The following is a 21407-nucleotide window of genomic DNA, read 5'->3' as shown; positions in this document are numbered from 1 at the left end:
CGACAATTAAAAAAATGAAGTACTGAAACATGTTACAACATGAATGGGCCTTGAAAACATGTTAAGTGGAAGAAGCCAGTTACAAAAGACCATATATTGTATGACTCCATGTATATGAAATGTCTAGAATGGGCTAATCTATAGATATAAAAAGTAGACTAATGGTTGCCAATGGCTTGGGTTGGAATTGAAGAGCAGGGGAAATGGAAAGTGACTGCTAAGGTACACAAGGTTTCTTTGGGAACAATTTCTAAAATTCAACTGTGATGATAATTACAGAATTTTGTGAATGTACTTGAAAACCAGGCTGGAGTGCAGTGGCACAATCAGGGCTCACTGCAGCTTCGACCTCCTTGGGCTCAAGTGATCCTCCCATCTCGGCCTCTCAAAGTGCTGGGATTACAGGCATGAGCCACCCCACCTGGCCTGAACAGTACTTTTAAGTGAGTAAGTTTTATGGTATGTAAGTTATATCTCAGTGAAGTTGTTAAAAATGAAACAAGCTTTAACCCAGAAGGCAAAGGTTGCAGTGAGCCAAGATTGCACCACTGCACTCCAACCTGGGCAACAGAGCAAGACTCTGTCAAAACAACAACAACAACAACAAAAAGCTACAGACTAAGAGAAAATAATTGTTAAATATGTATCTGATAAAGACTGTGTATACAATATATTAAAAAACTTGATAATATGACAATTCATTTGATAAATGGTCAAAATATTTGAATGTATTTTTTACAAAAGGAGCTATATAAGTGGCTAAGAAGAGCATGAGAATATGCTTAACATCATTAATCACTTGGAAAATGCTAATTAAATGCATAATTAGATACTGCTACACATACTTTAGAATGACTATAATCCAAAAGGCTGAAAAGATGTGTCAGTTAGTATGGGGAGAAATTAAAACCCTCATATGTTGCTGGAAGGAATGTAAAATGGTGTAATCACTTTAGAAAATAGCTTAGTAGTTTGTTAAAGATTTATACATGGAGTTGCTAGCATTTCTACTCCTAGATGTTTGCTCATGAAAAATGAAAATATATCTATATAAAAATTATGCATTTTCATATAAACATTACTCAAAATAACCCAAACTGGAAGCAATCATAAAGTACAGCTGGTGAACAACTGTATAAATTTACTAAAAGTCATAAAACAATAGAAAGCAAGTTAGTGTTATTCTGCTTAATCAGAGGATGATAGGCTATATAGCTTCAGCCTGTGAATGTCTATAGATAGCTGTTCATCCCACTCTTTAATTAAACATTCCAATACATCAGAACTTTTGGCTCTAGACAGTTATTTTGTTCCTAAGTTATATTCCTTCCTTATTTTTACTCACAGAATCTCTGGGTTAGAAATCATCCTATAAGTCATGTAATCATCCTTCTAGTATTCGAATACCATATGAAATATTTCCACAAAGTGATATACTTGAATAACTGTTGCTAAATAAATTATTTTAATTTTTAAATTATTTATTTATTTATTTATTTATTTGAGACAGAGTCTCACTCTTGTTGCCCAGGCTGGAGTGCAGCAGCACAATCTTGGCTCACTGCAATATCTGCCTCCCAGGTTCAAGCAATTCTCCTACTATGGCCTCCTGAGTAGCTGGGACTACAGGTGTGTGCCACCATGCCTGGCTAATTTTTGTGTTCTAAGTCGAGACAGGGTTTCACCATGTTGGCCAGGCTGGTCTCAAACTCCTAACCTTAAGTGATCCTCCTGCCTCGGCCTCCCAAATTGCTGGGATAACATGCATGAGCCACTGTACCTCGCCAGGAAATTTTTATTATTCATGAAGCCAAATCATTCCATTTTTATCTTTTACTGACTGTGAGCAAGTTCTTGGATACAACCTGAATTGTCTCTATGTATTTCTTACTTGTTCTTTCTATTTTAGAAACCACGCAAATAAAGTCTAACTCCTTTTCTATATGGCATTTTACCAAATGTTTCAATTTATCTGTCATTTCTGTTTCACATTTTGTTTCTCTGGACCTCAGTGGAAGTGATTGTCATGGATGCAATTTATTATAAAAACTCCCTATAAGGATAGGTATATCTGTTATAAGGATTATTAATTATGAGTTGAAATGAATTCAATAATCTACATGTGGTACCATGAATATATGTCCTTAATTCTATCCTTGTGAGAGTCACTGCCAATCTTATAATTTCTACTATTACGTAGAATATAACATGTAGTAACAGTTTTTGAGCATTGATGTTCAATTTTATTTTTTACTTTTTTAGAGATGGGTCTTGCTATATTGCCAAGGCTGGCCTTGACTCTTGGGCTCCAGTGAGTCTCCTGCCTTAGCCTCCAATATATGATGTTCAGTTTTATTCCCTAGATTTAGTTTACCATTCCTTGTTGTACCTGATTGTTCTTATATTTAAATATTTATGTTCTATTACAATAAAACTTCTTTTTGAGTATTTCCATTAATCAACTTTTGTGTGAGGATATAGAAATAGATATCAACAAATGGAACTCTACTATTTTCTGGTTATTCTCTATGTCATAAAATATATATCATAAAAAACTTTATAAGAATTAGCTTTATTAAAATGAGCTATGTGGAGAAATTACATCCCTGTGCACAGTTGGTGAGAATGAAAAATGGTGCCACTATGGCAGAAAACAGTATAGCAGTTTGTTAAAAAATTAAAAGTAGAATTACCATGTGATCTAGCAATTCCACTTCTGGGTATATACCCAAAAGAACTGAAAGCAGGAACTCAGACAGATATTCATACACCCATATTCATGGCAGGATGAGTCAACATAGCCAAAAGGTAAAAGCAACTCAAGTACCTATCAACAGATGAATAGATAAGCCAAATGTGGTATATACATACAATACAATATTATTCAGTCTTAAAAAGGGAGGAAATTCTGACACATGCTACAACATGGATGAAACTTAAAGACATTATGCTAAGTGAAATAAGTCACAAAGAAAAAACACTCTATGATTTCACTTATATGAGGTATCTAGAGTATTCAAAATCATAGACAGAAAATACTATAGTGGTTACCAGGGCTGGTGGGGACAGAATATGGAATATGGGTAGTTATTGTTTAATGGGTAGGGAGTTTTGGTTTCAGGAGATGAAAAAGTCCTGGAGATGGATGTACAATGTGAAGGTACTTCATGTCACTGGCTGTACACTTAACGGTTAAACTTGCAAATTTTATGTATATTTTATTACAAGTAAAAAAAAATCCAAAATACATTCTCCTTAAAAATGTTTTATATTAGAAAAATAAATTTCTCAGAATTGCAAAATAGGATAGTTTAATATGTCTTGTTCTAAATTAATCATTAATATATTTTTGTTATTCTCAAGGTAACTGATAATAGCTTAGTTATAGAAATTACCAGTATAAAATTATACACCAGCATACCACTATAAATACTAGTTAAAACCAAATCTACAATTATAAAATTAATTCAATCAATTGACCTCTCATTTTAAAAATTGACTATTTCAATTTCTGGAATTCTGATTTCTCGTCTATGTCTTCATAATTCACCAAACTACACTGACATTAGCTTTGAGATACACATTTGTCTCCAGTAATCTGATCAGTCATTTGTTTGGACCTTTAGCGATGAATTAATTTTCAGTGAGAAAAGTAGCTTCAATTAAAAAGTAATTAGCTTTTTAAGAAAAGTCTTAAGCTTTCAATATCCTTTATCAGTATTTCACTTCCATTTATGCTTTTTATGATAATTATTCCCATTCGGAGAGAAAACTGAAGTCAGAACTTGGCAAACCAGATTTATTTCTCTGTTAACATTTAATTATGGCAAAAGTGCATGGAGTTACTGTTGGTTTTAATAAGAAACATGATAAATATATTTTAAGTTATTGTATCTTCTACATGTATAATGTATTAGTAGAAGAAAGCAATGGATAAAGTAGGGTGGCAAGGTTGTTAAATTGTTATATGTAAATGAATCACTCAACCAAAAGAATAAACTAGTAATGTAAATGCATGCCACTTCTTCAGCACTGTGATGACTTCTAAAGGTGATAGGGTAAAATGTGTGATATAGTTTTTATACCCTCAAGAATAAAATATAATTAGACTAATATTATGCAAGAAAAAAGTACTAAACAAGAAAACTTTGGAAATCATCACAAAATGTGCTATTTTGAAATCTAAGCTGTAAGTGCTTTAGGATTTAAGAGAACAGTAGATAATACTGATAGTTGGGATAGTTATGAAAAAAAGATTCAAGTAAAAGAAAATTAGCCGCACCTAATAAGTATCTAGGGTTTGATTTGCAAAGGAAGTAAAAAGGATGCTTTCATAGTAGGAAAAACATGAGTACAGAAATATGCTAAGAAAACGGAAAATCTGGTTATAATTTTAGAATAAATATTATAGATTTCCTTATGCCTGTGTGGTAGTAAAAAATTTAAAACTAGAGATTGCTAACCTCAGATCCAAATTTAAAGTGTTGAGGTGTGAGAGTTTCAGTAAGCCTCCTTTAACTAGTGTGTGTGTGTGTGTGTGAAAGAGAAAGAAAGAGTGAGAGAGAGAGATTGGAGAAAGAATTTCTGGCTTTTCTAAAAGTCTAAGTTACACTGAATTGTACAAACATTGATGTAAAGTTTGACAAACCTTGAAGATGTTATGATTACAGATTTTGGTGAATTGGAAGGTCAATTCTGGGGGCTTGTTCAGTAATGAAAACATTTAGGCAACAGAAACAAATATAGCTCTTTGTCCAACAAATTTTATTTGAGGAAGATTATAATTGTTCTCTACAGTAACGGCAAAAATAGGGCAACTGGCAGAGAAGTTAGTAAGTTAAGTAAACATTTTGTCTTTGGCAAAGCTTATCATTTGCATATTTCTTATCTCTTGATTAAAAAGACTCTTGCAGCCAACCTTTTAAAGGCTTCCTTTACCTCCTTGCTCCTAAGTGTATATATAAGGGGATTCAGCATGGGTGCAATGATTCCATAGAAGAGAGAAACCATCTTTCCCCGGTCCTTGGAGCTGGGTGAAGGTGGTTGCAGGTACATGGAGGTAGCTGTACCATAAAAAAGTGACACCACAATTAGATGAGAACCACATGTCCCAAATGCTTTTTGTCTACCTTCAGCAGACTGGATTCTCAACACTGCTTGGACTATGAAAGCATATGATGTAAGGATGAGTGTCAGGGGTATTAGATGGAATAGCACACTGACGAGGAATAGTTCTGCCTCATTTGCTGTTGTGTCGACACAGGACAACTTGAGCAGTGCAGGGACCTCACAGAGAAAGTGATCTATCACATAAGGGTCACAGAGTGGCAGCTGGAGAGTCAGGGTAGACAACCACACTGAGTTACCAAAACCAGTAATCCAGGATGCAGCTGCCAACTGGAGGCAGAGCCTCTGGTGCATGAGAACCGAGTAGTGGAGAGGCCGACAAATGGCTACAAACCTATCAAGGGACATGACGGCCAGGAGAAGACATTCAGTAGCCCCCAAGGCCAGAAATATGAAAAGCTGGGCCACACAGCCCCCGTAACTGATTACTTTCCTGTTGCTGCATAAATTTACTAGCATTTGTGGGACTGTACATGTGGTGTAGCAAAGGTCCAGGAGTGATAGATTGGTAAGAAAAAAATACATGGGGGTATGGAGTTTGGAGTCCAAGCGTGACACTAGAATAATTGTCAGATTGCCGAAGATGGTCACAATGTAAGAAATCAAGAAGATCACAAAGAGTGGAAATTCCAGCCAAGGTCGATCTGAGAAACCCAGAAGGATAAATTCCTGTATGGTGCTCTCATTTACCCAATTCATGATTAATGTTTCAATTCTTGGTTTCCTGCAACAGAAAAACTCAGGAAGTTAATTAACATATATTTGTTAACTATTTCAGTTAGTTATAGTCATTTTGCTACCTGTTTGAAGATATTTACAGAACTGATATTGCTTGTTTTATAACATGAAAAATATACAGTTGAAAATGCTCATAATTACCAATATGAGCATTTAGAAATGCTCATATTTCTAAAATTTAATCTTTCTATGTATGTATCATCACTGCAAAAGTGAAAGCTAAAATTTTGAAAGTGCATTCCTGATTTAAACAACTTTCACAAAATGTATTCTTTAATTTTTTTGTAATTTGGTTAATCTTTGTAGTACTTTCCACATAGATAGCTATTATTAGATTCGGTTATAATCACTAACACATTATTTTTCTCACTCTGATTTCTCAATGTTAAGGAGACTGCTTTGTCATTTGAAACAGTTTGTTAGTTTCTTAAATTTTTTTTTTTATTTCAATAGGTTTTGGGGGAACAGGTGGTGTTTGGTTACTTGAATAAGTTTTCTAGCGGTGATTTCTCAGTTTTTGGTGCACCCATTACCAGTCGTGTACACTGTACTCAATGTGTAGTCTTTCATCCTTCAGCTCCCTCCCACCCTTTCCCCCAAGTCCCCAAAGTCCACTGTATCATTTGTATGCGTTTGCATCCTCATAGCTTAGTTCCCACTTATGAGTGAGAAAATATGATGTGAAACAATTAAAATTATTTAGACCACCTCAAAAATTCTGTGTATAAGCTCTAGCAAGCTATTAGACACATTTCAAAGAAACATCTTTTGCCTTTTAGGACCTTATCAAATTGGAATGAAAAGACATTAGTAGCATGGAATTTGGAGGCGGACAAGTCTGGGTTCACATCCCCACCACATAAGTCATTAGTTACATCCTCCTGGGAATATTTCTTACTTTCTGTGAGCTTCAAGCTCCTCATCCATAAAATGAGTATAATAATGCCTTCCTGGGATAGTGGTACAAAGTGTAGACAAAAGGAGCTGTAGTCATCCTCTGATGCTCAGGGGAAAATTATGTATGATTTTCAGAACTCTAAGTGTCCTAGGGTTGCCAATAAAAAATGGCCCTGTGAGTTAAAATTTATCTTCTTATTCCCTCCAAAGCTCCAATACCAGCAACTTTGACAACAGAGGTAATAGTAACTATCTGATGTGAAGTATAAATGTTATCTTTAATGTAAACTGACTGGCATAATGCCACACAGCAATGTGAATGAAAGTATCATATGATACAGGAACTTGGAGACATTCAGGGCAGAGGCTGTTCAGAGCCCTAAATTTGCTAGGTACTAATATAAGTCAAAGCTACCAGTTGAAAATTTCCAAAGTCATCTATCTTACTAATGCCAACCTCTATTATTTTATTATTATTTTGTTTGTATAAAAATGTAAATTTAAGGATAGGATCATAAATTTTAAATTATTATTAAATGTGTGTTTTACTATAAAGACAAGCACTGCTTTAGACTTCAGTACTGTAAAAATTCTTACATGAATTTAGGCTTTTACCTCCTAACAGATTTTTAAAACAGAATCTACATTAATCTACATGGACATTTTCTAAACACTAGAACGCAGGGGCATTGGGCATTAGGCATCTTACTGACAAAAATATTCAAAAACAGAGAGTTGCCATTCATTATAGGAATTCTGAAAAGCAGAACAAATGAAATCCATAGAAAGAGATTTCACAAGTTCACAATTTCCTTGAGTTAACAAGTATTGGAAAATACCCTCTCTATATAATTAGTGTGACTGCATGTCTCAGTTTGACCAGGACTGCGAGTTTACTCCTGCTGTTCTGACACAATTACTAATAGAACTCCGCAATCTTCAGAAGGGTTCATGTTTGGGTGATAAGTTATAAGGGCTCATGTTTGGGTGATAAGTTTTAAGGGTTCATGTTTGGGTGATAAGTTATAAGGTTCATGTTTGGGTGATAAGTTATAAGGTTCATGTTTGGGTGATAAGTTATAAGGTTCATGTTTGGGTGATAAGTTATAAGGTTCATGTTTGGTTGATAAGTTATAAGGTCTCTCTAGCTGTAATATTGGAGATTGAAATAATTTTCAAATTATTGTCAGGAGATACCTCATCACTGAGGGCATTGCATATGCTTTCTCCTAACTGGGGCCAGTGGCCTTCCCTGACCAGCCCTGTATCCGGCATTTCTCTGCTAGAATTCTGCCAAAACCAAACTCTCCAAGAAGCCCTGACTAATGAAAATTATAGAAGGGAGAAATGCAATTAATTTCTTGCTCTTTCTCACTGAGGTTTAGCAATTACAAATGTATTAAATGCACTTCTGTTATACGTAATGTCCATGAGCCACAGCAGTGAAGGCACGAAGAAGGGAAAATAAAATACAAGCTTTGCAGAAGGCAGGGGGAATGGCAACAGAGGGCCAGAGGGCAGTGCAGAACGAAAGCGCTGGGGAGACTGCAGTGCAACTCATTCTTATATTCTGCTTTGCTCACTTTTGGGGCAAAATTTCCCCATCTTTCAAACATCCAGTAACCTCAATACATGTTCACTCTTAAAAAGAAAACTTCTGTTAAAAAGTTGAAAAATTGGCTGGGTATGGTGGCTCATGCCTGTAATCCCAGCACTTTGGCTGGCCGAGGCAGGTGGATCACCTGAGGTCAGGAGTTCAAGACCAGTCTGGCCAACATGGTGAAACCCCATCTCTACTAAAAATACAAAAATTAACCTGGGGTGGTGGCACATGCCTGTAATCCCAGCTACCCGGGAGGCTGAGGCATGAGAATCGCTTGAACCTGGGAGGTAGAGGTTCCAGTGAGCTGAGATCATGCCACTGCACTCTAGCCTGGGCAATGGAGCGAGACTGCATCTCAAAAAAAAAAAAAAAAAAAAAAAGTTGAAATATTATTTTGCACACAGAGGATTCAAATAATTTGAATTGTTATTCTTATCACTATCATTGGATAGGAAGGACTTGCTAACAATGGAAACAAGTAGGAAACTTGTATCTCTGAAATCCTTGCAGACAGGCTAACCAATTATTTATCTGATTACGCCTATGCTGTTGGTGCCCAGTCGTGGCTGAGGTCTCAAAAGGCCGCACAATCTATTCCTCTGATCCCAAAAAGAATTCTGTTTACAGCATCTTCAGAGGATATCATTCTCAGTTTTCAGTAACAAGCTCTCCTTTGATCAACATAGAAACTTATTTTAATAATGTGAGACAAAAGGGATCCAACAGCGTAGCAACTATGTTACAACTGCAGGAAAGAAAAAATGAGTGTTAGGCCAGGTGCAGTCTCTCCTGCCTGTAATCCCAGTATTTTGGGAAGCTGAGCCTGGCAGATCGCTTGAGTCCAGGAGTTTAGGACCAGCCTGGGCAATATGGCAAAACCCTGTCTCTACCAAAAATACAAAATTAGCTGGGTGTGGTGGCATGCACCTGTAGTTTGAACTACTCGGAAGGCTCATGTGGAAGGATTGTTTTAGCCCAGGAAGTTGAGGCTGCAGTGAGACGTGATAGCATCTCCGCACTCCAGTGTGGGCTACAGAGACCCTGTCTCAACTAAACAAAACAAACAAAGCAGAAACAAAAGTGAGTGTTGTGAAAAGCAACAGTTGAAAAGGGTTGTTTGGATTTTTAGAACTTTTATCTATAGTAACTCAGGATATTTCAGTTGTATTATCTGAATAAATGCAATCACCCTCCATTTGCTTGTATATTGGCACTGCATCCATCATCTGATCTATCTGTCTACACACTGAAGTTCGTCAGCACATGGCTGACAGAGGATTCACAATGATGAGCTTCAACAAAGTCTTGAAAACTTCATTTTAAGCTGTTTACTATGTAACGAGCGTTGAGATAAGAAATATGACAAGAGCTGTAGTTTAGATGCTGCTACTAAGTTATTTCACAACTCGGCAGTTTACTCAATGGTGTTGGGAAGCAGTTTACTCCATTTTAACACCAGAGTTTTCTGTTTTCCATTTGACATAACAGTTGTTTGCTTCTAAGTTTTCTGTAATTATCATACCTCTGAGAATGTATAAAAAGCTTTAAAAATACTACAGTGAACCCATGTTCCTGCTGGAGTGTAAGCATAAATACTAGAGTAATTTTTTTCACATACAACATTGCAATTTGGCTTAGACAAGACAGAAAAGTTTGTCAGTTTTTTGTCTGTTTCATAAAAGGTTAATTTTTCAGATAGAAATCTGAATTTAGAGGTTCAGAGAGATTCTTTTCAGAAGCTAGCACATAGCAGACAGAAGGTTCACATCCAAGCCTGCTCTGCTCTAAAGTTTTAATTTCCAGTATATTTATACTGGAAATTTATACTGCAAATGGCAGTATAAAACCAATAAAGGGAATTAAGAAGCTGAGGTTGAGTCAAATTTTTCTCAGTGAGATAATGATAAACAGTCCATAAGTGCTCAAAACACCCAAATTTTAGCAGGTTTTATATAATAAATTTCAGAAATGTGCTCTACCTACCTCTGTCTTAAGCGTTAGTGATAGGATGATTTGTGTGTCCAAGAAGCTTTGAATTCATGTAGGATGAACTGGAAGAATGCAGATTCAACAAGCTTTTTGCAAGCTATTAATTGTAAAACTGATACGGTGAAGTTTGTTCACTTTTCTCTTGTTTCACTCTGTAACTGGTAAATTATGAGCTCTCCATTCGGGTTTAATTTAGAAAATATGAGAATAGGTATGAAGCATTACAGATGATCAGGCATGTTTTTCTGATACTATATTACCAAGTATGAAGGTATTTATTGGTCTTTCCAGAATTCTCCTCACCAGGTTTACAAAATAAACGAGAGGGATAGGAAACTTTATGTATGAATGTTGGCTGTGCTCTGGCTTACAGGGGAAGGTAACAATCCTCATGTGGTTTACGGTAATTGACCATGGTATCTGATGGGAAGAGAGAAGGAGATCTCTGTGATATGACGTTTCATTTTACTTTAGATTTGCTCCCTAATGCCCTTTCTCTGGGAATCGTCTCCTCCATTGTTGCTGAGACAAAAGGGAATCATAGTAGGGACTAAAATACCTTATCAAATAAAGTCTGGATTTTGTGCCATCAAACTGAGTGTTCATTTCCTTTTTACTAAGCAAGTTCTGTCAAGCCACAGAAAAGAAAACTGTCCATTTACTCTGAAATCCTGAGATCAATATCTATGCATTAAAATAGACTTCCAATTAATTTGATGTAGAAATATTTTTACCTTGATTTGCATAGTTTTCTTCATTATATATCTAAATAGGTATCTTTTCTTTCATAGATTTTGAATTTCTAGCCTTAGTTAAAAACCTCTTCTTCAGGTCAATGTAATTTCCTAGATTTTTTTCCAAGATTAATAAAAATGATTTATATTTTTATATAGTTTTTTTCTATCTAGGATTTGTTTTTATACATTCTAACATGTAGTTTTATCACCTTTCAAGGATAAGTAGTTGTGAGAAAATATAATTGTGGTTATAAAAAATGTTGGTATCTATACAATACAGAGTTTTTATAAAGCCCAAGAAAAATACAAATATCACAATTGAAATAAATGCTAAATAATATGACCATATATATATTTATATATACATATATGTATATATATACTGTGAACTCAGAATAGCAAATCTATATAAGATTTTAAATTCCCAAATATTCAGACAAATATATTAAAGTAGTAGTGATAAGTCACTTATCAGATTGAAAAAACAATGTCACTAGCAGTAACTCCTATTTTTAATGTTGCTGAAGGGAAAAGGCCACTCTCAAATTATTGGTAGAAATTTCAAAGTGTCACTGACATTTCAGAAATAAATAGAGCAGTTAATCTGGAAAATAATATTCTATTCATTAGCATAGCAATGCCATTCATGGAAATATTTCCTATGGAATAAAATTTACTGGTACATAAATCATAGAAACAATAATTTTTATTGTAGTAATTTTTGTGGTGGCCAGAGTAGAGAAAAAAGTTAGTTTCTCAATAGGAAATTGACTAAGTAATTAACCTAATCCAGAAGTATATGCCTGTGATGTTGCTGAGTAAGAAAAAGAATAAATAACTTGATCTTAATTATATAAACAATAACTAAAATGCTCTCAATATAACTGTATGTATTGTATGCCTGCATGGAATTACATGAGAGTGAACAAGAATGAAGAAGAACATTTATTAGCCCCTTCCTGTGGGCAATCTGAAGAGGGCAGAGGCTGATAGCTGTGAAGGGAGAAGAAAGGGGCATCAGGTAAACCAGGGAAAAAGATTAAGAGGTAGTCCACAAAAAATAATGTATACTATTTAAAACCTTCCGAAACTAATATCAGCGTTTGTCTCTGAAAATAAGAGTGAGCATGAGGGCAGGATTAGTCAGGGGAAAATGTTTATAATGTTTTATTTTCTTTTTTCCCATAAATGCTTATAATAGATAATTTAAATAAAGGGCATAGTATTTTGAAAAAAACAGAAGGCTAAACAAACAAGAAAATAAAGACAAATCTTTAATTTGCAGAATTAACCAAGATAAATAAACTAAAAATTTTCAGTAGTCCTTAAAGTAAAAAATTAAGAAATAATAATGCTCAGTTATCAAGGGACTGGAAACCGGGAAGAATCTGTAGTTTAATAATAATAATAATAATATCAATGTTTACTATCTTTACAATCTCCTATAAAATTGCTACACTTTATTTTTTTAATGTGGAAATGGAGGCTTACAGAGGTTAAACAAATTTTCCTAAATTAACATAATTTCTTAGGAAACATAGATATGCTATGAATCTACATTTTGGTTCATTTAAGTTTAATTTCTCCTCTTTGACTAATCTTAAGTATGATTCTTGCCAAACTCAACACTCCCAGCTTACCCTAATTAATAGAGAAAGATCTCTTGAAACAATATAATTATAATTTCATGTATTAATTTCTGACCATCTAATCAATTACCTCTCCTTATATCAGAATGAAATAGGCTTGGCTACAGTAGCATTTTAGTGACTCTCCTTGGAGGTTGGATCACTCAGGCTTAGCTCTCCGGAGGAACCTTGTACGTAGGGGAACTGGGCATTGAGAAAGACAAATTTTAATAGTACATTAGGAAACACAAGTGTTAAATATCTGAGACACTAAGTAAAAATTTAAAGGTCTGTGGTCAGAGGCTTAGAGATAATCAGTCAAAAGTCACTGCAAGGTGAATATAGAATTTGAAAAACAGTATATCAGAGCAAAACAAGAAAGGGTCTGGGCTATGTCCACAAATGTGCATGGGTATTTGTGCTTGATTAAATGCTACCTGAGAACATAACACGCTCTCAGGCAAGGACTAATTTGCAGTGGAAATTAAAGTAGAATACGCAAACCTCATTCTTGGTTTACATTTTCCCTTTTATGACTGGGAAGATCAGCAACATCATTATGTTTAGTATGTTGAAGCTCAGATAAAACGTGGAGCGTTCTTGGATTAGATGGATTTCCAGGAACTGATATTATGACTCAACCAATTTTAATTATGGCCCCAAAATTAGAGTGGGCATGATTCTGGAAGAATTTAGGCATTTTCATAAATGTAATCTTGGTATCTTATCCCTGTATGTTGGGTATATGTATGGCTCAGTGCGGGGTCCAGCTAGGCCCCCAAAAAGTAAAGATTCAAGAATAGAAGCTAGATGCAAAGGTACAGGAAAATTTGGAAAGGTGTGAGATTGAGAACCTTACAGTTCTTAGTGGCCTTAGAAATAGTATTCTAGTTTGTGAAAACATAGGAATGTGTGAATGTTTTAGTGAGAGAGGTGAAGAAATCCTTAGCAATATTTATCTCATTCTGATATCTGTATTTGTTTGGAATATGTTTATAGTATTCTTTGCACTGAATGTTTAGCAAAAATTATTAAGTGGAAATAAGTTATTTCATGTATATAAATGATGAATGCACTGTGGAAGGGAAAAGTAATGAGGGAGAACATCATGTTTCATATGTCTCTGTCTTGCAAATTTGCTGAAAATTAGAATCAAACTCAATAAAGCAGGTGAGCCAGTTGTGTTTTCTGTAAAAGAAATTCTACAACAGCAGAAAGGCTGAAGATGTTGGCTCCCATTAAGGGCTCCTTTGTCTGTGCTATGTTATGAATATTTTCTCCTATTCTTGCCAGTTGCATTTTGACTTTGTTTACAATATTTTTGCCATAATTAAAAAAATTATGTAGACAAATTAGTCAATCATCAAGAGGAATTCATCCATTTCCTTTTGATACTTTTATGTTTTCAATTTTATTTAGATCCCCAATCCATTTGGGGTTTATTCTTGTATTGGGTGTTAAGGAAAGGATCTTACGTTTTTTAATGATGATCTAGATGATCCTGCACCAATAACAATAATTCCATTTGTACCTAGTTATTTCAGATGACATCTTTGTCATAAACTGAATTACCATATATATTTGGATCTAATTCTGGACTTTTTATTCTAGTCCACTGGTCTAGTCATGCACTAATACCACCTTATTTTAACTATAGAGCTTTATAATATCGTTTGGAAGGGCCCGTGCTCCTTCATGGTTTTTACTTTTCTTTCATTTTTTTCCCATCGGAACTTATTATCAGCTTGTTTCAGGCTAATACTGTTCTAACGGTTATTATCTCTACCATATTTTATATATTGTGACAATCCTACAAACACGTACACAGTGCTTACGACATGCCAGGAACCATTCTAAATGCTTTCAGGTATTAACTCGTTTAAACATCAAAATAACCCTTTGAGAATGGCAATATTATTCACATTTTTAAGTGAAGAAACTGAGGTGTGGAGAGGTTAAATCCAAAGTAGAGATGGAATTCCAATTATGCCAGGAAGTCCATGTTTTTAAACACTTGGACTTTCTCTCTGTGGATCTGTATAACCTCAAAGCTAACTTTATCTTTGACATATGTGTATAAGATCTGGGGGAAGTAGAGTCGCTTGGAGCAGCTTGATTTTCCTGAGACTCTCTATGTCTGGCTCCAGGTGAGAACTCTCTGAGTGCTGATAGGCTGGAGCTGCACGCAGTACCACACCAAAGGGTCGAGGGGGACCACAGGTAACTAGTGAAAAACCCTGAAGACAAACTTGAGGTACTGACTTCTGATGCCAGGCCTGACTGCTTATTATTGGATGGGGGATATTATGATGAGAGGAGTGGAATTAACTAGGAGGAGCTTATGAAAGCACACATCATGTGAAGGGGGCTTTGCAAAGCTTGTCCTAGAAATTGCATATTTGTGATTCCCATTAACAACACGAAACTTCTAGCCTCACTTGACCTACTAGTCACATGTTAGACAGTCGATCACTCCTTCCTTCTGGAAACACTTTCTGCTCTTTCAGGATACACCTGCTCTTGATCTTCCGCTTACTCACCCAATCCCTTTCTCTGGTTCCTCCTCATTTTCCTGAGATAAAAAATATTGTGCTCGCTACTCCCTTTGCTGGGATCACTCTCCCACAGATGGGCTTTCTTTGCTTATCTCCATCATATCTTTCCTTGAACCTACTTTCTGAGGTCTTCCCTGACTTCCTCTGTTTGGAATTGCAGCCCTTCGTAGTTCCTCCCACTCTTCTCTGCTATACTTATCTTCATAACACTTATAAAGGTATTACTACCATGTTTCTTGTATTTGTCAGTTTTCTTACTTCTCCACTAGAATGCAAGCTCAATGCTATGATGATTTTGTGGGTGTGTATTTTTGCGTATTTTGTTCCAGTACCTAGAACAATGCCTGGTGCACAGTAGGTGCTAATTATAAATTTGCTGAATGGATAAATGAGGAAGAAAACCTTGAAAATATACAAAATGTAAAATAGGTGGAAGTTGCTTCATGGCTGTTGTACTACCTGTCAAGACAAGATGGAAAGTGATGTGATAATCTGATTAACAGGCACTTATTGAGCTGTCCTCTCGTCGATCATAATTTAAAATCACAGTGAGTACAAAAGCACACACAGAGGCATATATGTAATATTTATTTCTCTTGTAGTTTAAGCACCATGGCTAAGAGATATGCAGTTGTGCACAGTGAGTAGAATCCTGATGTTCTTGTATCTAAACCTCCATCTGCTCTGTCTCTGTAAAAGACCAGTCTGTAAGAATGAGTCATAGATTAGCAAAAGGAAGAATTTGTAGAGGATAAAAATGAAATGTTTCTGCTATTTTTTTAAATTATGGGCGGTACTATGTGATTACCATGAGAAGGCAGAAGTATTAGAATATATTTGATTTATTCCACTTTATGCCTAAGTAAACTATGTCAACTTTGTAAACTATCCTACAAACTAAGTAAAAGGCAATGCTGGGCCGTGTTAATGTTGCTAAGGGCATCGTGACATTTTCCCTTGAGACCTGACACTCATTATTCCCTAAAACCTATAATAGTTGTTCTGTTTTTCAGAGTAGAGTGTGATTAACATAAAGCTGGTGGGGGAGGAAATAAAGTTATGAAGACAATTAGTCAGAAATTCCACAGGGTGCTTCCAAAATCCATGTATTTATAGAGATTTATACTCTGTTTCTTAATCTTCTGTCCTACCTATTAATTCTAAAGTAATGCATGTCTAAACAGTATGGAGATCATAAAAAATTAATATTATCATTGTTTTTAAGAGAATGATTCTAAAAGAATTTTTATTTATTTACAAATGTATAGTATATACATGCTAGTAAGACACATGCTACAAGTTGTTTTCTAGTAGAAGAGATGGAAAATGCTAAGTCATGGGTCTCCAAGTTCCGTTGGCTGAATTGATCCCTTCAATAAACATCATCATGGCCAAACATCATATTTTACTCAGTGTAACAAAATAGGAAGAATCAAATATATTCTAATTTTTCTGCCTTCTTATGGGAATAACAGAATATCTTGCACAATCAAAACCAAACCAAAAACTCATTCTCATAAACCCTAACTAATCTAAATAAAATATAATATAATCCACCTGGATAAAACACAAGAGTTAGGGCTCAAAAAGAGGTAAATATGCACCTTGTATCTGACAATTATATACTTTGAGGAAAATACATTAGCTATGTGATATATTTTCTAAGGCTTCTAGATTCACCTGACCTTTCTTAAAATCACTGAGGGAGCTTAAATGAGAAATTGCTAAAACCATTTTTTTATCCAGTTCCTAATGATGCTGCTTGAAATACTCCCAAATTTTAGAATCCTTATTCATTTGTGGAAATGTTAACATAATAGATGTTTTCCCAAGTTTTGAGATGAGATTGATTCAAAAGATAGGTCAGATCTGAAGAAACATACTTGCCTTTAAGGTGGACATCCATTCATTTGACACAAACCACTCAAATCAATTTCCCTGATGACTGTTGAGGTACTGCTATCATTAATGTAAATGTGAATAAATCAACACTTGGGGAATACCCAATCATAATATTCTAACAGTCCCCCAGAATTAGTCTCATTTCTCTCTGCCTGTCTTCAAGGTTATCCTGATAACATATGGGAAAAGTGGAGATTAATAATCTTTAAACATTTTAATCAAGAAGTCTCCTTACTCTATTTTATCATTAACCAGTAATAATAACAAGGATCTAGTAGTAACAAGAAAGTCTTCCTTCTATGTAAAGCAAACACCTCATGGTCTTGCTTTATCTCCTTTTCTTCTTGATTCTCTACGGCAAAAAATCTAAATGTCATTAAACTCAGTTATATAAATGATTCAAAATGTGCAGAATCCACAGTTGATAATGGTGTTGGAGGTACTAAAGCTGGATAATTAAACAATTTATTTTGACTCTCTTTCAAGCATTTGGCACTATAAAAGCACACTTGAATTTTTCAGGAAAAAAGTGTTTCTTCAGCACTACTTCGAAGATCTTTCTTTTCACATATTGTTGAGGGCCTACTAAGTCCTTCTAAGATTTTTCTTTTCATATATTGTTGAGGACCTACTAAATAACTGTAATAAAAACTAGTATAGGAACAAAAATACCTGGTGTCTACATTCACGGACAATATTTTGGAGCCTTCTGGTGATAAATGCTTGATTTAGAAGGACTTGAAAGGAATACAAGTGATTGTCAACTCAGGGGGAATGTTACACTTTTTTACCATTCTTTCCTTTCTTTCTTCCTTCCTTCCTTCTTCCTTCCTTCCTCTCTCTCTTTTTCTTTCTTTCTTTCTGATAGAGTCTTGCTCTGTTACCCAGGCTGAGTGCAGTGGCATGAACGTGGCTCACCGTAGCCTCAAATTCCCAGGTTCAAGCAATCCTCCTACCTCGGCCTCCTGAGTAGCTGGGACTATAGGCATGCACCACCATGCCCGGCTAACTTTTTAAATTCTCCGTAGAAATGGGGGTCTCAGTATGTTGCTCACATGGGTCTCAAACTCCTGGACTCAAGCATCAATACGCCCACCTCCCAAAGTGTTGGGATTACAGGCGCGAGCCACTGCTCTCTGCCCATACTTTCTTGACCTAGCTAAACCATTGAATTCCCCATCTCATTAAATGTCTCTTCAGTCTGCAATGCCAAAACATTCCTGTATTTGCTAGGTCTAACAACATATATAGAAGATGGGTCAAAAGACAATCCTAAAATTTAATCACCCCTCCCTATATTTCTGCACTCCCTTTCCCTAGCACCTTCTTCATGGCCTCTTTGACATCTTTATTTCTCAGTGTATAGATCAGGGGGTTAACACTGGGAGTGACAATTGTGTAGAAAAGAGTAAGAAACTTGCCCCGGTCCTGGGAATAAGTATTTGCTGGCTGGAGGTACATGTATATGATTGCACCGTAGAAGAGAGAGACGACAGTTAGATGGGAGCTACAAGTGCTGAAGGCTTTCTTTCGCCCAGCAGCTGACTTGATCCTAAGCACTGTTCCTGCAATGTAACCATAAGAAATGAGAGTGAGGATGAGTGGTGCCAGGATGATAAAGACTGCCAGGGCAAAAGCCAGTGCCTCAAGCATCATGGTGTCTACACAGGCCATGCCAATTAGTGCTGGCATCTCACAGAGAAAGTGGTCCACCCGTCTGTGCCCACAGCGGGGTAGCATCAATGTCTGGGGTGCCATTATGAGAGAATTGCCAAAGCCACTCAACCATGCCACTGAAGCCAGCTGTCCACAGAGACGTGGATGCATGATGACAGTGTAGTGCAGGGGTTTGCAGACTGCAGCGTAGCGGTCATAGGCCATGACCGCCAGGAGGACACACTCTACCCCTCCCAGGGCCAGGACAAAGTACAGCTGGATGGCACAACCCACATAGCTGATGGTCTTATCTGGGCCCCAAAGGTTGTAGAGCATCTGAGGGATGGAGCCTGTGGTGAAACACATGTCCAGGAATGAGAGGTTTGCTAAAAAGAAATACATTGGTGTGTGCAGCCGGGAATCCAGAGCCGAAAGCAAGATGATGGTCATGTTGCCAACAAGAGTCAGCAGATAAAAGATGAGGACAAGCACAGAGAGGATCAGCTCTAGGTGGGGACGGTCAGAGAAGCCCACCAGGATGAAGCCTTTGATGGAACTCCTATTATCCTTTTCCATCACCTGTGGCTACTTATTACCTGTTGAGAGAAAGATGAGTGCCAGTGAGCAGCACAGACCTAGTCCTTTAAAATCGAATGACTGGTAAAATAGTAGAATGGAAACTTCCTTGGATATGTGGGATGCTTAACCCAAAATTTTAATAGGTACAGATTAAATCATTATTTGGTCTGAGGAGCATAGTATTTGGGAGGGTTTTTTTTTTTTTTGGCTCCTGGCTATGGTGATTTACCAATATTTTGCATGACTTTTTTTTTGAGACAGAGTCTTGCTCTGTCACCCAGTCTGGAGTGCAGTGGCGTGATCTCAGCTCACTGCAGCCAACCTCCACCTCCCGGGTTCAAGTGATTCTTCTGTCTCAGTCTTCTGAGTAGCTGGGACTACAGGCATGTGCTACCATGCCCAGCTAATTTTTGTATTTTTAGTAGAGACAGGGTTTTACCATATTGGCCAGGCTGGTCTCAAACTCCTGACTCATGATCTGCCCACCTTGGCCTCCCAAGGTACTGGGATTGCATCACTTTTTTCCAATTAGGCAGGATGTAAAAAATTACTTTCAAAAGCTGAGGAATTAACACTCAGAATTTCCAACTTTTTAAAATAGGTAGCAAATTTTTCTAGCCGTACCTGAACCTTGGATAGACAAAGTGGTTTTGGGCTGGGCGTGGTCATTTGGGCTGGGCATGGTAGTTCACACCTGTAATCCTAGCACTTTGGGAGGCCAAAGTGGGTGGATCACTTGAGGTCAGGAGTTCAAAACCAGCCTGGCCCACATGGTGAAACCCTGTCTCTACTAAAAATACAAAAAAATTAGCTGAGTGTGCTTGCGGGCGCTTGGAATCCCAGCTACTTGGGAGGCTGAACAATTCTTACTATTGCTTGAACCCAGGGGGTGGAGGTTGCAGTGAGCTGAGATTGCACCACTGCACTCCAACCTGCGCGACAGAGCGAGACACAGTCTCAAAAATACCAAAAAACAAAAAAAACACTTCATCTACTTGATTGTTAAAAAAAAAGAAAAAGAAATAGTGGTTTGTATCTCTGGATCAAGCCAGGCTTGCTATTAGGTGAAATCTCATTCTAAGTATTGTCTCAACAATACTGGAAAACCTAGAGTCATACCTAAACTCAGCAGGGTGCAAGTGATCAAGCAAAATTTTAGGAAGGAGATTGCTTCATTCTTATTCACATCTACCTCTCTGATCCTTTCATTTTATTTAGTGGGCATGACCCTGACATATATGTGTCAGATAAGACAGCAATGAAAAGCTTACATCATCACCTCAGTATCCTCAGCCTATCCAAAGCCTCTGTGATAAAAGTATGTTTTACATCACTGAAGTGTATTTAAACCCTAGAATTGAGTGACTTTTCTGATGTTGGGAATGCTTTTGCATACAGATGGAAAAGACAGAAACAAGGCGATTCCCCAAAGTCAATCCCAATGGAACTAATATTCAGCATTTTATTCTCACAAAGAATCCACTTTGAATATTTTATTTAGCTGATTCCTATGATCTCATAGAACAAAAATATTTTTCTTTATTTGTTGGTGATTTTAGGTCTTAAAGTGAATGTACTATATAATGTGAATTAACTAAAGGCAGAGTCCCACTTACTAATATTTTTGAATATTTTTCAAATTAAGCAGTTAGTAAAAAGTAATAGCATTGTGACTCTTAAAAGTGAATCTTCTGTATTTCTCAGTTATATAGAGGCTCAAAACAGAGTTCAAATCCACTGTTGTAAGAATGCTTTGCCATAATTAAATCATGTTATGGCATGTGTTCGCAGCAACAGCTTTAAGATTTTATACATTAAAACTTTGACACTTAATTTAAGTCACCATAGTCTTTGCAGAACTGTGATTGGTAGTGACTGTCTCATTCCATAGTTATCACAATCAGCATTTTCCCTATGACCTGTATGTATGTGTATGAATGTTTATGGACCACAAAGTAGAATGTCATAAACCCAAGTTGTTTTATTTTTTTTTCTT

At 36.3% G+C, this 21407-nt stretch overlaps 2 protein-coding genes across 2 annotated transcripts; both read right to left on the bottom strand.

The window, feature by feature from the left end:
- Positions 1-4884: 4884 nt before the first annotated feature.
- On the bottom strand, positions 4885-5826 carry LOC105726376 (olfactory receptor 2B6). Its single transcript, XM_012465802.2, has one exon. The coding sequence runs from the start codon at positions 5824-5826 to the stop codon at positions 4885-4887; it is 942 nt and encodes a 313-aa protein (XP_012321225.1).
- Positions 5827-18469: 12643 nt separating this feature from the next.
- On the bottom strand, positions 18470-19408 carry LOC105726377 (putative olfactory receptor 2W6). The gene has a single exon (XM_012465803.2). It carries the CDS (start codon positions 19406-19408, stop codon positions 18470-18472), a length of 939 nt encoding a protein of 312 aa, XP_012321226.2.
- Between the last annotated feature and the right edge of the window lie 1999 nt (positions 19409-21407).

This window comes from Aotus nancymaae, unplaced genomic scaffold (assembly GCF_030222135.1).
Source record: "Aotus nancymaae isolate 86718 unplaced genomic scaffold, 86718_ANA_hifiasm-v0.15.2.pri h1tg000051l, whole genome shotgun sequence".
Classification (NCBI taxonomy): Eukaryota; Metazoa; Chordata; class Mammalia; order Primates; family Aotidae; genus Aotus; species Aotus nancymaae.
The sequence above is the reverse complement of the archived record's forward strand: the minus strand, read 5'-3'. Positions and strand labels throughout refer to the sequence as shown.